Here is an 18717-nt window from a genome sequence, read left to right on the forward strand (position 1 = left end):
GCAAGTGTAAAATGAAACAAAAGATTCAATATGCAAGTAGAAACAAATCAAATTAACAACTAAATAATAACACAATAACTTGTGACTATCAAGCAGCTTAATGACAAGTTCCTTTATATCCTGAATGAGTTAATGAAACTTCCTACTATAACAAGATGGTGACTTTGTGAATTAGATTTTGATGACAGAGTGATTCTAGAGTTTAGACTATTCAATAGTGACTCCTTGCAGTAATAATATAAGTGCCTGAAGAACCAGTCCCTGTAGGGAGAGGTTATTATCTGGCTTGCTTTAGAAAGAATGCAAAGTATGGGTAAAATTAACTGTTTCTTCCCCGGGCAGAGAGGAATCATCATGTCCCTATCCTAGGCTATTTAAACTAGTTACCAGGAGAAACCCAGTGGGCAAGGAAATGAAGTGTTCACTTAGGAAAAAAAAAAGGCAAAATATTGCTCACTCACTTTATAATTTCTTTCTGAGGAGCCTCATTATGATTTTCTAAGTCTTCAGTTCTTTTTCTTTGAGTTGCACAGGAAATGTTTTTGTTCGCATTCAGTCGTCTTCCAATGAATCATGTGTGTATTGGGTTATTTTCTGCACAGTCCAGGGCCTAAAGAAAAATACACATCTGGCTTATAAATCAGAATGAAGCATGGATGCTTCCATCTGCTATTTATTGGGTGGTTGCCCCTTTTGTTTTACAGGTCCACAGTGTGGATTATGTGACATGCTGGTGAAAACTCCTTTTGGCCTCTAAATGATTACATCAGGGAAACTTCAAATCATATATGAAATGTAATATTTGCTACCTGATCTACAGCACTTATGATGATGATTTTTGTTCTTTTTTCCCCTCTTCCTTTAGAAATTGTCCCCTGGTTACATGAGTTCAGAGCGAAGAATGCTGTGGATTTTTCTCAGCTAACTTTTGACCCAGGACAGAAAGAACTTGTTGTAGGAGCCAGGTGAGAAATGTTATACTTTGTCACTTTGTCAATTTATGGGGGGACTTCATTTTGCTTTTATTTTGTTAAGCATGAGCTTTTAAACATGCTTAGAAACTACTGGCTAGGTACTAATTATTCATTGTTTAATTTAGCAATGGAAAACAAGCTAGAAAATTTAGTTTGAGACTAGCACACCAGAACTCTTGACTGTATTTCCAATTGTGCTGTACAAGTGAGATAATACACAGAAAATAATTTTTAACCTTTTAAAGCCCAATGTAAATGTTAGCTTCATTTAGAATAATCTGGCCTTGGACAAGTTACTTCATGGTTCCTTTGCTTGTTTTTGCTTCAGTTTTGTCATCAGTAAAATTAGAGGGCTATATTTAACCTTTCAGAGATACGAATATTTAAGAACATCAACTAATGTCCTTTTCTTCATGTATCAAGGATTCTACGGCTGGCCTACCACTAGAAGGGCAAGGGGTTTGAGCTTTTTTTCCTATTATTTAGTCCCTTTTCAATAAATCTCAGCTCCATTCAACCATATTAAGTATTTGCTATGTAAAAAGCAATTGTGCTAGGCATTGGGGCTACAGAGATGGTAAATGATGTGGCATCTGCCCATATAGCACTTACAAAAACACAGTAAAGTTGTATAATGAGAAGCAGAATATGATAATTATAAAGAAGAGATTCAGATGAAGTGACACGAGAAATCTGAAGAGGAAAAATACTCAGATTTAGGTTGCAGAGGGTGAGGAGGGATCAGCAAAGAGGTTCATCAACATGGAAGTGGTTGCATCTGAACTGGATCTTGAAGGAAAAGAACGGTTATCTCAGGCAGAGATTTAGAAGGCGTATGTTCCAGGCCTAATAAAATGTGAGTTATTGTAGGGACCTAGAGAGAATTTGGTTTGTCTTTGAGTAAATTTTGTGATGATACAATTTGCCTGGCCAGTGGTTTGGAATGAGATTTGGCTTTCAGGCCAGTTTATCTATTCTGTCCTTAACTTCTGCCTGAATTGCAGTGTTATTAGTATACACACACACACACACACACACACACACACACTTATATATAGACACTGCCATTGCAGTTTCTGTCATAACTTCTCACTCGTGGGGAAAAAATAAACAGTTGTTATTTTATTGAGGATAATAAAAAATGAAAGTTAGGTTATGTAAATGTTTACTAAAATGTATGGGGTGTCAGTATGTCTCTGTACTGCACTCACCTTACCCATAGTAGTTTCAGGTGTAGTCATGCTGCATTTATATAATCATCAGTGCCCAAGGGAGTGCTAATACTTAGCATTGAGGCTTACTTGGAAAATATGCTACTTAGTGAGATACTGATGGGGTTTTGTGCTCCCAGAGCAACAATAACAAACACATCTTGTCACTCCTCACTAGAATTTTAGCAGTAAAACCCCAGAAACAAATGGAAGAATTGTGGGAATGGTAGTATGTTATTATTAATACACTCATATTTATACCTTAAGTTTTCAGCTTTCAAGGTTAATATCACAATGAGGAGTATTTACATTTGGATTTTAACATTTGTTGTATTAATATCACATAAAATGATTTTTACTTTATCTGTGTTTATTAGCAATCTATTCTTCCCGGTAGAGTTTGTGTATAAAATCTTTAAGACTTATATGATGTGAAAAAAAAATGTGCAGCAGAAAACAAAAGAAAACTTGGAAGCACAGAAAAGCAGGGTAGCTTTGAAAATGACACATAGCATTTATTACATAGTTTTTCAGAAAAAGTAAACAGTGGAATAGAAATTCATGGTTTTATGTTGAATCTTCCTTTTATATTGTGTTGTGTACCTGGAAATGTTATCTCTCTTTTTTTTTGTCTTTTTGTATTTAAGTTTAAAACTAAAAAAACAAATAAAAAGAATTGTATGATGCTAAACAAAAATGATTTCTTTGGGGGTGTGGTTAACATTTGTATCTGTAATTGGTGTGTGGAACTCCAAGTGTGATAATACTCTCCACTGGTGCAGATTGACAATCCATCTTTAACTTAATAATAATAATTATATCTTATTTCAGATGTTCATAACTCTCTAATTAGTTTTACTTACGATAACTTTGAGAAGGTCCAGAAATTTTATGCTAAGAATTCTGACAGGCTGATCTGAAGTAGCCTCCTTGACTTGAATCACAGCCTTTTCAAATTCCCTGGTCTACCTTTGTGTGACTGTGGACCAGGCACGATCTGGGCAGAAGCAGACCTATTCGCTGGAGTCTGGCTTCAGGTGTTGTAGAGGAACCACCCTTTACTCTGGTGTATTTGGAGCTTTACTATCAAGTAATTAATAAGTATTTATTTGCCTACTGTGTTATACAATGCCTGCACTGTATAAGACACTGGCAATAAACATAAAAGTTAAACAGTTCTAATGGGAGAGACAAGTATACACGCATACACACATTCTAAAGGGGGGGGAAACAAGTCCATATGTAGCTGTATACATAGGTGCACACACAATTCTTAGCAAATATTAGGTACTTAATAAATGTTTATTGATTTTCCATTAAATACCAAGCTTAATTTAATGTTAAGATGTTAACCACTATGAAGATCTACAGTCCGGGGGTAGTGGAATGCATTCCTCCTTGAAGTCTGGTTCTGAGTTCTAGTGGACAAGGTTCTAATACTTCTTACAGATTCATGTCAAATTCTTTTGATGAGGTATGGTCCCTACTAGCATAACTCTCTTTTACATTGCCAACCAATTTATTCTTCTTGGTCAGAATTAAATCCAGAGTAATTCTTTACTTCCTCATGTTATTAGAGACAAAATGGTCAGCAAAGAAAAATAAAACTAAAAACTTTTGCTTTTAACAAATAGCACTTTCAGAAAATGTCTGGTTCATTGAATTCCCTTGTCACAATCATAATACACCTTGTCTCTGATCTAGTTAATAATAATAGTTAACATTTATATAGCACTCACTATGTGCCAGATGCTATGTTAAACACTTTACAGATATTATTTCATTTGATTTTCACAACAACTCTGGGAAGTGGGTGCTATTATTATTTCCATTTTATAGATGAGGAAACTGAAGCAAACAGAGGTTAAGTGAGTTGCCCAGGGCCACGCAACTAGTAAGTATCTGAGGCTGGATTTGAACTAAGGTCTTTCTGACCCAAGTCCCAATGTTCTAGATACTATGATTGTCATTTATATTTTCTATGTGGCTTGATGGCCTGTAGCACCTTCTCTCAATAATATCATTTCAGTTTTTCTTCCCTTTTATTCTTAGCCCAGCACTACCCACCACAGTTCTACTGGTTTCTGGGTTCCCATAAAGGGTCTCTGTATCTTTTTAATGTACAGTGACTTCTAATGTGCTGTCCAGCTCTAAAATCCTGTGGCCCTATTTTTATTAATAACAATAACTGCCACTTACATAACATTAAAATTTTACAGTGTTTTTACCTAAATTATCTCATTTGAGACTCATAACCACCCCATGAAGTTGTTACTATAAGTATTATTATCTTAATTTTACACATGAGAATCATAGTCTTTAAGTGAGTTATCCAGGGTCGTACATGTCTGTAGGTGAGATTTGAATCCAGCTTTTCTTGACTCTAAGTCACTACTATGTCATACTACTTTTACATTGCCATAAAAATCATTAGTTCTGTCCTATCAGGGTTTGCCAATACCTCTTTGTTTACTTACTTGTGTTAAAATACTGAGTTTCCTTTAATAACATTCTGGATGTTGATATATAGATACTCAGGCCATATATTTTATTTTCCATTAGATCTCTTACTTCCATTCTCCACTTCTCCCTCTCAGCAATTTCTTTACAAAATGGAAACCTGAAAGTGATCCCAGATACTCATGATTCTGATAAATTGCATTAGACAAAAATCTCATCTTTTAGTTTTTTGTCATTACTCATTATGTCTTGGAATATGGTACATGGAAGGTCCTTGTAGCTGGGCCACATGCCTGAATCTCACGTACACACCTTAAATGCCTATGGTGTCAAGGGCGTCCTACTTCAGTACTTAATCTAATTTACCTGCCCCATTAGGAAACTCCTAAAATACATACTTTTGGCAACTACCTCCTCTCTAATTCAACTCCTATTTTCTTGTAAATGTAACTCTAGAACACAATCTCACCCACCAATTATCTCTCTTTCTGTGCTGCTGTGTACATAAATCCTAGCCATCTTCCAAAGTACAACAATGCCACACATACCAAAATTGTGCCTAATCCCTGATGCCTCTCTTTTTTTTTTTTCTGTAGAAATGAAGTTACTTATCTTCCCTTGCAGCTACCCTGCAATATTGGGAGATAAGGGGAACATCTTCCTGTAAAGGGGAAAAACCTGAATCTGTTTTCCGTTTTTAGCACTATAATATTCTAGGCTCTTAACATTGCTAACTCTGCCACAATACTTTCATTTTTGAATTTTAGGGCAATTCTGCCATTATTCTGGTACTTTTTTGATCATACCTGTTATCATTCATGACAATGGTTTTACAGTTTTATAAGGCTATTTCCCCTCTTTTCCTCTCCGTATGAATTGGCATTAGTTATGAACTTGACATGGGTGATGTAACAAATAGGGCTAAATAATGTGTTGACTACTATATAGAAAACTGTGATTTGAACGCACATAACAGGTTATTTTATGTATAGTGATAATAAATGAACCTGTGATTTCATTGGTTTAATGACCTTCCCAATAAGGATGCTCTGTCCATCACTGCAGCTTGGTACCTTTTCTGTAACTTTTAGCTTAGAGAGTTTCCTAAAACACTGAGAGGTCAAGTAAGTTGGCTAGATTATTCCACTTATTTAGCATTAAACTGTACTACCTTCTATGTGTCATTCAAAAAGACCTAAGAACCAGAATTATTTGTTTGCATATTGATGGGGCCAAGGTACTATAGAACTATCCAACTCCATCCTTATTTTAAAAGGGGGGAAATATTATTTATCCCAGTTTATGAACTGGAATATTTGGTGAGTCTGTTTTCAAATATATGATTTTAATTTATCTCATAAAATAGTCTCCATCTCTTTTTAGATCTTGATTTTTCATTACTATGTAATCATATTTCTTTCCCCCTTCAATGATTACAGTACACTCAATCCGCAACTTTTGCAGTACCTATTTTTTTTCCTTCAAGAAGTCTTGTTAGACTATAGAATGATCAACTTCTAGAGATGAAAGAGAACTGAGAGATGTTGATCCAAAGGGTAGTGACTAATGAATCAATGTTATTCAGAAAGGTTTTTAGTAGAGTATCTGAGCAACCTGTCCTGTAATGTTCAAATGTTTTGGCAATAACTTAGATCAAGATATGGAAGTCATGTTCACCAAAGATGAAGTTAACACAAATAATAGCTAACATGTTGCTCATTTATCCAAGATAATCTTGATGATTGGACCAAATCTAGATGAAATTTACTAGTGATTCAGAAATCAACTGTAAAGTACATGATTGGGAAGGCATGGCTAGATCATATTTCATGTGAAAATAAGACCCAGAAGTATAAATCAACAATAAATATAATAGCCAAAAAACCTCTAACATTGACTTATACTTCATTAATACAGGCATATCACTAAGAGGAAGGATGATAGTTTCACTGTACTCATACCTAATCAGAACACTTAAGAAATGTTGGTTTCAGATTTGGGCACCATTTAAAATAAACTTTAGAAAACTAGAGTCTGTCAAAGGGGAGTGACTAGGTGATGAAAAAACATGAAACCATGCCATGTGAGGATTGTTTGAATGACTTGATAGTGTTTATCATTGATCAGAAAAGCTTTTGTGGGGACATTATTGCTGTCGTCAAATTTATGAATGGTTGTTCTTTGGAAGAGGAATTAGATTTCTTTTGCTTGGATACAGAGGCCAGACTTAGTAGTGACAGGTAAAAATTTCAGAGAAGCTGATTTTTATCTCAATGTAAGAAAAATAATTTTAATAATTAGGGTTCTAATGAACAATTTTGGGTTCTTAGTGCAAATAAATAGCTGTAAAAAGAGCAATTTCTGAGGAGGTCATTTCAGGGAAGGACAAAGTATGACCATATCAAGGATTGGGTTGCTTTGAGTGGGGTCACTTTAGGAAGAAGTAGGACATTGGGTAACTTCTCATAAATACATTATTCTTGCTACCACAGAAAGTCTGTTGATTCTTAGACTGAGGGACTTCAAGTATTTTTAGTGATCTTGAAATTTGATATATTGGGACAAATATCCTAGTTTTATCTGTATTTGCACTTATATCTTTCCCAAGCTGTAATGGTCTCCCAGCAAGTAGCAATTTCCCCAACAGTGGATTCTGCTCTCAAAGGGTGATGGTAGTCTTTCAGGTAGAATGTAGAGAGCCTCTTATTCAGGTATCAGTTAGACTAGATATCCTCTGAAGTATCTTCCAACTTTGAGATTCTGTGAGATTATGAGAGAGAGAGAGAGAGAGAGAGAGAGAGAAAGAGAGAGAGAGAGAGAAGGATTTAAAACAAACCTGATTCCTCCCTGCTGTCAAAATATGCACTGTTCTTTCCAACCTCTATGCTTTTGCTTCCAATGTTCCCCTTTCTCAGAATATCTTCTTCCCTCCTATTTATTGGATTTTGTATGATCTGTTAAAGCTCAACTTGATGCCACTGCTTCCAGTAAAACTTTCCTGATTCCCCAATTGGTAGCAACCTTCTTCCATGGTCTCTATTTTGTGATTTTTAGCACAATCATCAGTAAATACTGTGTATTATAGTTTTCTGTATGATGTCATATTCTTAAAATTGTTAGAATTAACAAAACCTAAAGGAGAGTTAAACAAAATAAAGAAGAATAGGTTATGGGTCTTTGCAGTGCTAGTGCCATTTCATGAATTATGAAGTGGAGTGAAGAATGCTAAAAGTCTTTTGAAAATTATAAAGAAAAAGCATTATTATGTTATTTTATTTAAAGCAAAGTTTTGAGAGATAAATTTTGTTATGTATTCTGTCAATTAAAAAACTCAAGTCCGGTATATCGGTTGGTATATGACAGCCACTTGTTTTCTATAATATTGTAAAAAGAACACTTACACCTTTTAGACAGGATAATTTTGGGACTCTGGTATTTTACTTTATGAATTGATTGGTAATATTACTACTATAAACCGGCTTCATTACTGAGCCATAGATAGTTTACTGTATAAACTATGACACTGATAAAGAATAATAAAGTACTTTATTTAAAATTGAGTTTGTTTTTGGTGTTAGGCAATTGCCTAGGGAATATGTTAGAGCACTGTGTCCTATAATGAATGAATTAACTGGCACAGTTTTGCACAAATTACCTATATTACCTGTAATCAGTATTGTTTGAAATACAACCTGTGTGATTTTCATATAATAACCTAAAGAGGAAAGTATTGGACCCCTAACAAAAGAAAATGACAAATAATTTTCAGTTGAATTGCCTAAATTAATTTCCAGATTTAAATTTTGGGTTTGATCATTTTTAATGTCATTATTAATAAAGGGCCAACAGATATACTTCAGAAATTATTTCCTTATTCGTGTAAATGAGGCATTTGCCTAGAATTAGAGTTATAGTAGGGTATTATTTGTTGATCTTTAGTTCCTTCATTCCTAAAAAAGTTTATCATTTTCAAACCATTTTTGAAAATGTATCTAAACATGTAATTTTCCTTCTTTAAAAACAGCAACAGCAACAACAACTTTTTGGTGCTTGAGTCTTTTTCTTTTTGGATCTTGATCATATTACATATGATATTTCCTCTTGGTTCAATTACTTAGCATAAACCTATATAACTCCATCAGTGATACAGAAACCAAGATATAGGGCATAGGTTTTATCATCTATATTGTCACACATCCATATTGACTGAGATAGGGTATATGTCTTAATAGGAGATTGTGAGTAATAAAGAAATAAATTTATAATAGGATAAAGTAGAATCAGTTTCATTTTTTTGAATAATATTTTTTAAAATCTTGTGTTATTTCACAAAGATTAGATGAAAGATAATTATAAAGATCAAAGAAAATTATAAAAAAGCACATAGAGTAACAAAATCTGTTTTTTTTAAAGAGATGATTTAGTAATACACAAGATGGATAACCAATGGACAGCCCTTGATAAGTTGGTTCCAGGAGAGTTAAGAAATTTATAGGAATTTCCACACACATTTGGTGAACTCCATGTGAAGGATTTGTGGGAAGATATTTGTGTAACTCTGTCTCACTTAAATCCAATTCATGAGCAAGTCATCACCCTTGATGTCATTGGTCCTCTTTGAAATGAATGAACAATAACAATAGGAAAGAGTTGTTCAGCATGAGAAAAGGAGGAACGATTGTCATTCAGACCACTTTGCTCATATAGATGAGATCATAGATTTATTGAAGTATGTCTGTATGTGTGTGAGAATATATGTGTTGCAGGTGTGTGTGTTTGTGTGTGTGTGTGTGTGTGTGTGTGTGAGAGAGAGAGAGACAGAGAGAGAGGCAGAGAGAGAGAGAGAGAATGTGAGAGAGAGAGAACGAGAGAGAGAATGAGAGAGAGAAAATGAAAGAGAATGTGAGAGAGAGATTGAGAGAAAGAATGTGAGAGAGAATGAGAGAGAGAGAAACAGAGTGCAACAGAAAGACCAAGGTAGACAGAGACAGATACAGACAGACACAGACCACACAAAGGAGAGATACAGAGACAAAAAATGAACTGATTTATGTATGGAGGGGCAGCATGATATGATGGATAGACAGCTGACTATCCTGAAAGATTTTTGAAATAACTTTCATGTTTCAAACCTTCTGCAGGAAAATTTTGTGTCTCTATTTGTCAGGTATTTAGAATGTTTTCTTTGACTTATGATCTTTGGAGAGAGGCAGTGTGGTTGGATGGATAGAGGGATGACTCTGACACATATTGATTTTGCGACATTCATCAAAAAGCATTTATTAACCTGCTATATACTATGTGCCCTGATGAGTAAGTCACTTTTCTCAGTGACCCAGGCCACTCTCTAAGAATAAGTTAAAGATGAGTTGCCAATCTGTGTCAGTAGAGAGTTTTCACAGTCAGAATTCCCCATAGTGATGAAATTCCAAGTCTTCCCCCATTTCCACACTCTCAGATGTGTGTATTTACACATATGACTATATATGAATACATATTAATGCCCATACACATACATATACATATATGTATATGTATGCATGTATGTATGCCCCCCCACATATACATATATGTATATGTATGCACAGACTTGCTATTTCATTTTTATAGAAAACTCTCTGTGAGAAAATTCCCTCTGCTAATGAAATCAGTATTGGTTTTGTAATTTATAGTCTTAATAAGTTAGCTGGGACATTGGGAGATTAAGTGACTTATCCAGGGTCACAGAACTAGTCCGAATAAGAAACTGGACTTGAACTTGTCTTCTTTGTTTCATGACTAGTCATCTATCTACCAAGCTTTACTGAATCTTATCTGTGCATATGTGTGTATCTCTATTTCCATCCAAAGCTGATGAGAGTTAATAGTATAGAAAGGATGAGAATCATCTATTTTTTTTTTAGCACCCTAGGCTCTCTACTAGGCCTGCACAACCTTTGGCCCACGGGTCACTTATGGCTCACGGGTATGCCAAAGGATTTCAGGTGGCACATTTGGCCATAAGTGGCCCACAGGCCACAGATTGTGCAACCCTCCATACCATCTCTCCTAGAGATGGGTCTATACTATGTAGTTATGATCAATTACTAACTTCCTTTTTTAAAATGGGAAGAGAAATGAATTTAAAATCATATGAATAACTTTTTCCTCAGTACACCCCAATTCCAGCCTACCAGAATCTGGTTCTTTAGAAGATACATAGGTAAATTTCAGACATCTACTCGTCCTAATATAAGCCAGCAAAATCATTCCACAGTCAAATAATGCAAAAACCAGTTTTACTACACTGCAGGAAAGTGGTATGAGGTCATAATTTAAAGATTATGAATATTTTAGTTATTATTTTATAAAGATGAAAAACCAATTCTAATAACTGAGAGAAAGGAACAGGATAAATCAAATATCCAATGGATCTGTGAGCTGCATAAAGAAAAAGGCAATTGTATAGCCAGAAGTTATTTGTGTATAATCCTTCCGGTAACATCCTGGAATAATAGGGTATATGCTAGAATCAAATATAGTGGCTTCTCTCTGGGGGAATGTAATATACTAGTAGGAGTGGAATTTAGAAGAAGAGGTCAGAGGGGATGTTACATTGGTGGTGGGGGGAAATTGTTGAGGATATATATGGAACTTTTACTTATTTGCTGGCTCTCACTGAGACCCTTATTCTTGGATGCTTAATGTTGCAGAGATCCACTAGGAAAAAAAAAAAAAAACTTAGTATTTTTCTCTTTTTTTAATGCTGTAAGTGGACAGTTTTCTGATGTGTTTTCCATCATAAGTCAAATCTGATTTTATGATGTATCTTCTACAACATTGAGCGTTTATTTACTAATATCTGTTCTATCATTGTATCCATTGATAGACTAATTTTCTTTTCTTTATTATCTTTGAATTGAGGAAAAAAAACTTTGAAAGCATCAAGACAGTCTTTGAAAATTTTGTAAAATGATTTCTGCTTATTAAGATTGTGAATTTAGAAGGCTTTCCAGCTATAGTAAGTCTATATACTTGTTAAACAGGATTGATTTTCCAATTGTTGGACTTTGACCAAAAGGACACTGGTTGATTTGCTTCAGATAGCAAACATTTAAGTAAAGATAGAGTATAAATTAGATGCGATTTGATTTTTCACTACCTTACCATCTCAGTTGATGTAGTCATAGGATATAATCTCAGATGTGACAGGGTGTTATCACTTGATGATCCTTTTATGGACATACAAGCACCTTGCTTTGATTTAGTCAGAAAGGAGAAACATCACTGAACAAACAGGGCTCATCCCTGAGTAGCCCTTTAAAAACACAGTTCAATCAGCTTGGGATTATGGAGAGTCAGCCAGGAAAAGGAACTTAGTTTCTAATGAGATGCATAGAAATGCATGGAACTGGAGAAGAGGAGGCTGTGATAGGACATACATGGAACTATGAGGAGAGGTGCACTAGCAGATTCAGTCACAATTAAAACAGAGGCCAGGATTCTAAGCATCAGAATTGTGAGATGCTGTGTGGTAAATACCCCATACTTCAGACTATAAACCATAAAGAAGTAATTCTCTTTCTCCTATCAAGTTGCTTCCTAAAAGCCTGAAATCTTTCTCAGCATGGAAAAACTCTGCATACATTTGTTTGTCAGTCAGTTAACTAGCATTTATCAAGTGTCTACAATAGTCCTGGCACTTTGTTTTAATAATAACTATCATTTGTAGAGCATTTTGAGGATCACAATGTACTGTATATGTGTTATCTCATTTAACTGTCAAGCAGTATGATAAAGCTATTTTTACCCTTATTTGCAGAAGATTGTATTTTTTTGTAGAGTCCTCTACAAGATTTTTGAAGAATCATTAGTTTTCAAGAGTATTGATATATTTTAAGTTACTTAAATATTGAAATTTGACTTATTTTATTTTATGCTTTTATGAAAAAAGACTCCCAATATATATCTAGAAATGTATCATTAAAATAACTGCCATGTTTTAAAGAAAGGCATCAAGTTTTACTCTGTTGGTCTAAATTTTAACTACTAATAAAAAAGTAATATTACTTAGTTTTTAATACTACCTTATGTCCATACACTCCTATTTGTGTAGTGGGAGTTCATATTTGTACCAAATGTACTTGGGAGGAAGGGTTGAGATGGACATGCAAGGAGAGCGAAGTCAATCTAGAAGCAGGCTGAGACTTGTACTTTTGCTTGGTGATGTCTTTCAGTTAGTTTTTATCTCAGTGATAAAACACTACCATAATTTGTGTTCTTATTTAATTCCATGCATATATGAGATGTTTAATTCATTTCATTATTGAGCTCTCTCAGAATTAAAAAAAAACAAACTAAAAGCTCCAAGACTCATTGTTTAAAAAGCTATTTAATAACATAATGGATAGCTTTAAAGGCTGTGAGGACTCCATTTTTCCTTACTGTAAAATTCCTGTATGTTTTTTTTCCTGACTGTTGCACATCAGTTAGAAACAAAAAAACAAAAAAGGATTGCCTAATCACAAATTTATGGAAAGAGTTTTAAAAATTTAACATTTTGTTCTAAGTACATTCACATGGCTCTTGGAATTCATTCGAAAAATTTAAAAAAGAAAATCCTACTTTAAAAAATACCTCTATTCATTTAAAATTAGTGGAACTGAGAGTTAAACTCTTCAAAGTACCTGCATGTAAAATGAATTGTTTGGTTAAATTTCTTAAGATGCTGAACTCCTTAAGCCCTTCTCTTATCCAGGCTATTTCATTGCCTTAAAATAAGACAAAAATTGACTTGATCTACTAAAAGCTTTATTTATAATCTAACAACATAAGACAATATATTGTTTTATGTTATCATTTGCTGCTAATAGTTCATTGTGGGTAAAGGGACGGTACATAAAGGATGAATAAAATTTTCCTGAAATCAGTAAACTAGAAAGTAAAAAGGATGGAAAATCACTCAGGGAGCTAATGAGAATCATGAATGGGATTACCATTTTCAGTTTGGGTAATGTCAATGAGTTAGTGGTTTGTGTCCCACAATAATGCGTTCAAATGCAGAAGATAGTTTTAATTTTCAAAGTATATTGTTAGTATTACATATCTGAATTTGTTATATAACATGTTGATTTGAGATAATTGGTTAATTTCATCATAAATCACTCTCCACAGGAGCTTTAAACTCACATTTTTTCTTTTTACAGTTAGAAAATGGATCTGTTCTCAGTTCTCTAAAATCTCATCTCTGTACCTTTCAAATTAGAGGAGAAATTTGGGGAAGTGTAGAACTTTTCAGTTCTCTGACTACTTGGAACAAAGAAACTGACCTAATTCCTTAACTTACTATTACCTAGGCTTTTTCCTCTGTGAAAATTGGTGATGTGCATTATTACTGCCTATTTTTATCTTAGGGAGCTATGAAGATCGATGAAAACATTTAGTACTTTTATCTCTTCAAAAGAGCAGCATTATTTGATAAGTAAACTGGCCCTCAATGAGTTGTGCAGTTAAAATTCTTAGTCGGATTTGATCCAATGGAATTATTTCTCATGCTGGGAAAGGTCCTTGGCCTCTCTAGTGTACCTCACATATATTGCTTTTCCTCTTCTCTGCCTCTCACAATTGAAAGATAAAGTGATTGCCTCTTTTGTATTCCTTTGGAGACCTGCTTCTTTCAGAAGGACCATAGATCTTACTCTAGTTTGTGTGAGTGACCCAACATCTGGGAATATCAATTTTTTATTCCTGTTAGACAGGTTTCTTTCTTTTTGTAACCTTTAACTTCTATGGGTTATAGACCTCAACTGTGATGGATCAAATTGTCTAATGGGATTTCAGTTCTGTCTTGTTGCAAGATAGGTAAGAAATCCCCAAAGTAAAATGTTACCTGGTATTCAGTTGTAACCTGAATATAGTAAGGTAGAGACTGACTATAGTTTAAATTTAATGACCATGATAAATACATTAGATGTCCACATTCACACTGAACTATATTGGACAATTTAATCAATTTAAATAGGCAATGCCTAACACTCTTGGAATTTACAATTTGATATCCAAAAGACATTAAAATAATTTGGAAATACATATGAAAACAAAATGGATACACATATTAATAAAGAATTTTTTGATTACCTGTGATTTTATCAATGTATGGAAAGTCTGCTGGTATATTTTGGCAATCTTACTGTGCTTTATAATCTGTAGACTACAAAGAGAGCTACCTGGGACACCAAGCAATTAAGTGACTTCTTCATGGTTACACAGCTAGTATTTGCCAGAGACAGGGCTTCAACCCAAGTCTTCTTTGCATGGGGTGATAATTTTGAGAATCAGTATGGTGGAACAGAGTGGTCTTTGGTGTAGGAGACAAGAAGCTTAGCCCTTGTCCCAGCGCTACCACTTAATAGCTATGTGAAGTTGGGCGTGTAAAGATTAAAACAGCAAACATTTATTATCAACCTTTGGTGTTCAGTGCACTCTGATTAGCCTAGGAGAAAATGCAAAGATTAGATAAGGCATAGTCCCTTTGTCTATGTAGTTTAAGACCCAATAGAGAGATAAAATATTATAAAAATTACTCTGTAAAAAGTACAGAGTAAATACATAAGAGGTACAAAGTACTACATAAAGTCTCATTGGGGAAAGGGTATTATGAAGTTGGAAGATAAGGGGTAATGTTCTAGATCTAGGTAATTGAAGATTCATCTTGAAAAATTAATGGGTAAGTTATAAAGAGATAGGTCTTGTTTGGGGTGGATGGAGATTAAATAGAATAAGCTTAATTTTAGACATTTTGAAAAATATCTTATAGGCATTTGGAACTACATTATGGAGTTCAAAGAAGAGCCCAGGTGTGGAGATAAAGAATAGAGAGTCATCTGGGAAATGATAGTTGAAACAGTGGGAATGAATAGATTTGCCAAAGGAGAAATTTCAGAAATAAGAGGGCTAAAGCCAGAACCTTAAAAAACCTTTTTTTTTTTTTTTTTGGTTAGGCAATGGGGTTAAGTGACTTGCCCAGGGTCACACAGCTAGTAAGTGTTATGTGTCTGAGGCCGGATTTGAACTCAGGTCCTCCTGAATCCAGGGCCGGTGCTCTATCCACTGCTCCACCTAGCTGCCCCCAGAACCTTAATAAGTATTTAGCTTCATGAATTCAGAAAGAAGATAAAGATTTACAGACTGAGAAGGGTTAGGAAAATAACCTTAACAGTGGTTAAGAAGGAGAACCAGGAGAGTACAGTATCTCAGAAAAGAATGGTTAACAGTGGCAGATATTGCTTAGTGTAAAAGGAGGAAAAAAGACTGAGAGAGGTCCTTGGTCATTAGTGACTTGTGAGATAACAATTTCAATATAATATAAGGGCAGAAGACAGACTAGAGTTGAAGAGAATGGTCAGTGAGAAAGGGGAGATTTAGGACATGAACAACTTTTAAAAGATGTTGAGAATGAATGGGAATAAGAATGGAACTGGGTGAGGCTTCATGGTGTGATGAAAGGAACACTGACTTTGGAAAGAGAGGAAATAGGTTCAGGTTCTGGTTCTGGTTTTGTGATTTAGTATACATGTGACCTTGGCAAGTCATTCAGTCTCTATGGACTTCAGTGTCATTATGGTAAAAATAAAGGAACTGGATTAGGTGAGCCATGAGACTCTTTCTAGATCAGTGTTGAGGGATGGCTTTTTAATTTTTAACATTAGATTAGCCTTGAGAAGTTTTATGCTTGAGGGGAGGTGCCAGCAGAAGGAGAGAATTGTAGATTCAGAAGAGAGGGAGTGACTGCTGAACAAAGGTTCTGAAGGAGGCAAAAATCTATAGGACCAAGGTAGAGGGTAAAGAGACTAGTCCAACTTCCAAGTGAATTAGTATGTTGGTTCAGTACAGTTGGAATGATGCTGACTCTCCTTTGTTTGCTTCTAGTTTCAGAAGTCAAGAGGGGAGAGAGTGCTTCTGGCTCTTGTCTTCACTGTCATGAAGGTCACCAAGGCTATAGGTTAACTACCCCTGCCCTAGCATGCATAATAATGTTCTTTGTTTCTCTGTGGGTGTTAGTCAGTGGGTCACTTTCAAAGGAAAGCAGTCTTCCCCAGAGTATTGGTCTCTGTGGTATGCCTGCATTCTTCCCCAGAGGGATTGGTTCATCCTTTGACATTTGTATAAATGTTTGTATTGGAAATCTTGCCTCCTACATACTGCTGGATTGAATAAAAATAAACTCTCAAGTTTTTCACATTTTGAACATATCATGAATCTTCTCTGTACTGGGATAGAAGCCTCTGAGCCTCTTATAACTAATCTTGCTATTATTATTATTATTATTAATTTTTTACACAAGTCACTCACTATACTCTCATAAATTGATTAGTCTACTGAATACAATGTGAAACTGTATCCCTGTTGAGTATGATAATGGGAACTCCATTGTAACAAATAGCTTTCTGTTTCTGGTGGAAGAAGCTTTCAAAGTAATGATGCTTGCCCAATTATAAGCTATCTTATCCTTTTTATAATTCATTAATACTTTATCAGAAAGTAATAATCTCTCTCAGGCTGAGTTTCTTGATCTGTAGTAATACCTGCTATTTGGAAAAGTGGCCATGAGCAAGCCAACCTTTTCAGTGCCCTACAAAATTCTCTAAGACCACATGTTGTAGAGCAAGTGCATAAGTAGAGGGAGCTGCCTCACCAGGCATTACATACATCAAGGGAATTGCAGGCCTTCTAAAAAATACTTATTTTATACTTTTATTGTGCTTGTCACATAGTAGGCCCTTAATAAATACTTGTTGATTTGACTTGATTTATAAGGAAAGCACTTTGTGTAAACCAAGGTACAAAGGCAGAGATTTAAAGGCATGCTTAATAAATGCTTATTGATTGATACTTCTCAGATGCACTTATCATTTTCTCATTTGTACTGCATTTGTCATTATACAAATCCAATTAGGTTGACTATATTGTAGGTTTCTTAAAGCTAGGAACCTTCTCTAACTTATACTTGTATGCCCCTCAGAATATAGCACAATATCTTGGACATGATTTTCAGTTGTTCTTCAATTGTATCAGGACCCCTTTTGGGAGTTTTCATGGCAAAATAGTGGAATGGCTTACAATTTTCTTATCTAGCTCATTTTACAGATGAGGAAACTGAGGCAAACAGGGTTAGATGACTTACCCAGGGTCACATAGCTATTAAGTTCCTGAGCCCTCATTTGAACTCAGGTCTTCCTGATTCCTGGCCTGGTGCTCTATTCACTGTGCCACCTACTAGGCTCTTAATCATTGTTGCATGGATAAGGTCATGTGTTGTGCACTAGGGATACAAAGATATGCCTGTCTAAGCCTTTAAAGACATAATTAGGAGGATAAGACAGACTTTCAAAAAGAAGAAGAATATAATGTGGGCATAAGCACAGTGTTAAATGAGTGGGATCAGGAAGTAAATACTACATTTAAGAGGAAAGTGAGGACATTGAAGACTGGCACTGGGGAAGACTGGGTAGAGGAAGAAGGATCTGGACTGAGGCACACAGGATTAAGTGACTTGCTTGGGGGCACATAGCTTTATGACACTGGTTATATTTTAGACGATTGTATAATATTTGGAAAATAATGCTGCCAATATAAGTGATCCTTCTAGTGTTAAAAATTCCTTATCAATAAGATCACATAAGAAGGGAAGGGTTGCAATCAACACCTCTGTAGGGATGAATTCAAGGGTCCATTGACAGAATTACAAAGTTAATTCTTGATTATCCATGTATAAATTATTATCTATTTAATTTATTGTGCATAATCAGTTTTTCATCCAAGGATGCTTTTCCTCCTTCATTAATCAGGATCCTCCTGAATCTTTCCTCTTTCCTTACCCTGCTAGTAATATATTCCTGGAGTGCCAACAATTTTACTTGTAGTCTAAACAACTATGATGAAAACAACAAACTAGCTGCTGCTGAAACAGGAGAATTTTTTTAAAAAGACCTATGTAATCCAGTCCAAAGCCAAGTTTAAATTATTATACATTTATTATCTATGCTATGTGACATGAATTGTCCTCCTTAGTCACAATAGAAAGTTAGCAGTGC

General features: G+C 34.9%; 1 protein-coding gene across 1 annotated transcript in view; it reads left to right on the forward strand.

Annotated features, from left to right (window-relative positions):
* The window catches only part of SEMA5A (semaphorin 5A), a 651274-nt gene that overhangs the window by 228909 nt on the left and 403648 nt on the right, over positions 1 to 18717 (forward strand). Inside the window, exon 4 of the mRNA XM_027868972.1 lies at positions 866 to 965. Within this exon, the coding sequence (XP_027724773.1) occupies positions 866 to 965 (100 nt within the window). The remainder of the gene's footprint in view (positions 1 to 865; positions 966 to 18717) is intronic.

The sequence above is a fragment of the Vombatus ursinus genome, unplaced genomic scaffold, assembly GCF_900497805.2.
Source record: "Vombatus ursinus unplaced genomic scaffold, bare-nosed wombat genome assembly UNPS02014791.1, whole genome shotgun sequence".
NCBI lineage: Eukaryota > Metazoa > Chordata > Mammalia > Diprotodontia > Vombatidae > Vombatus > Vombatus ursinus.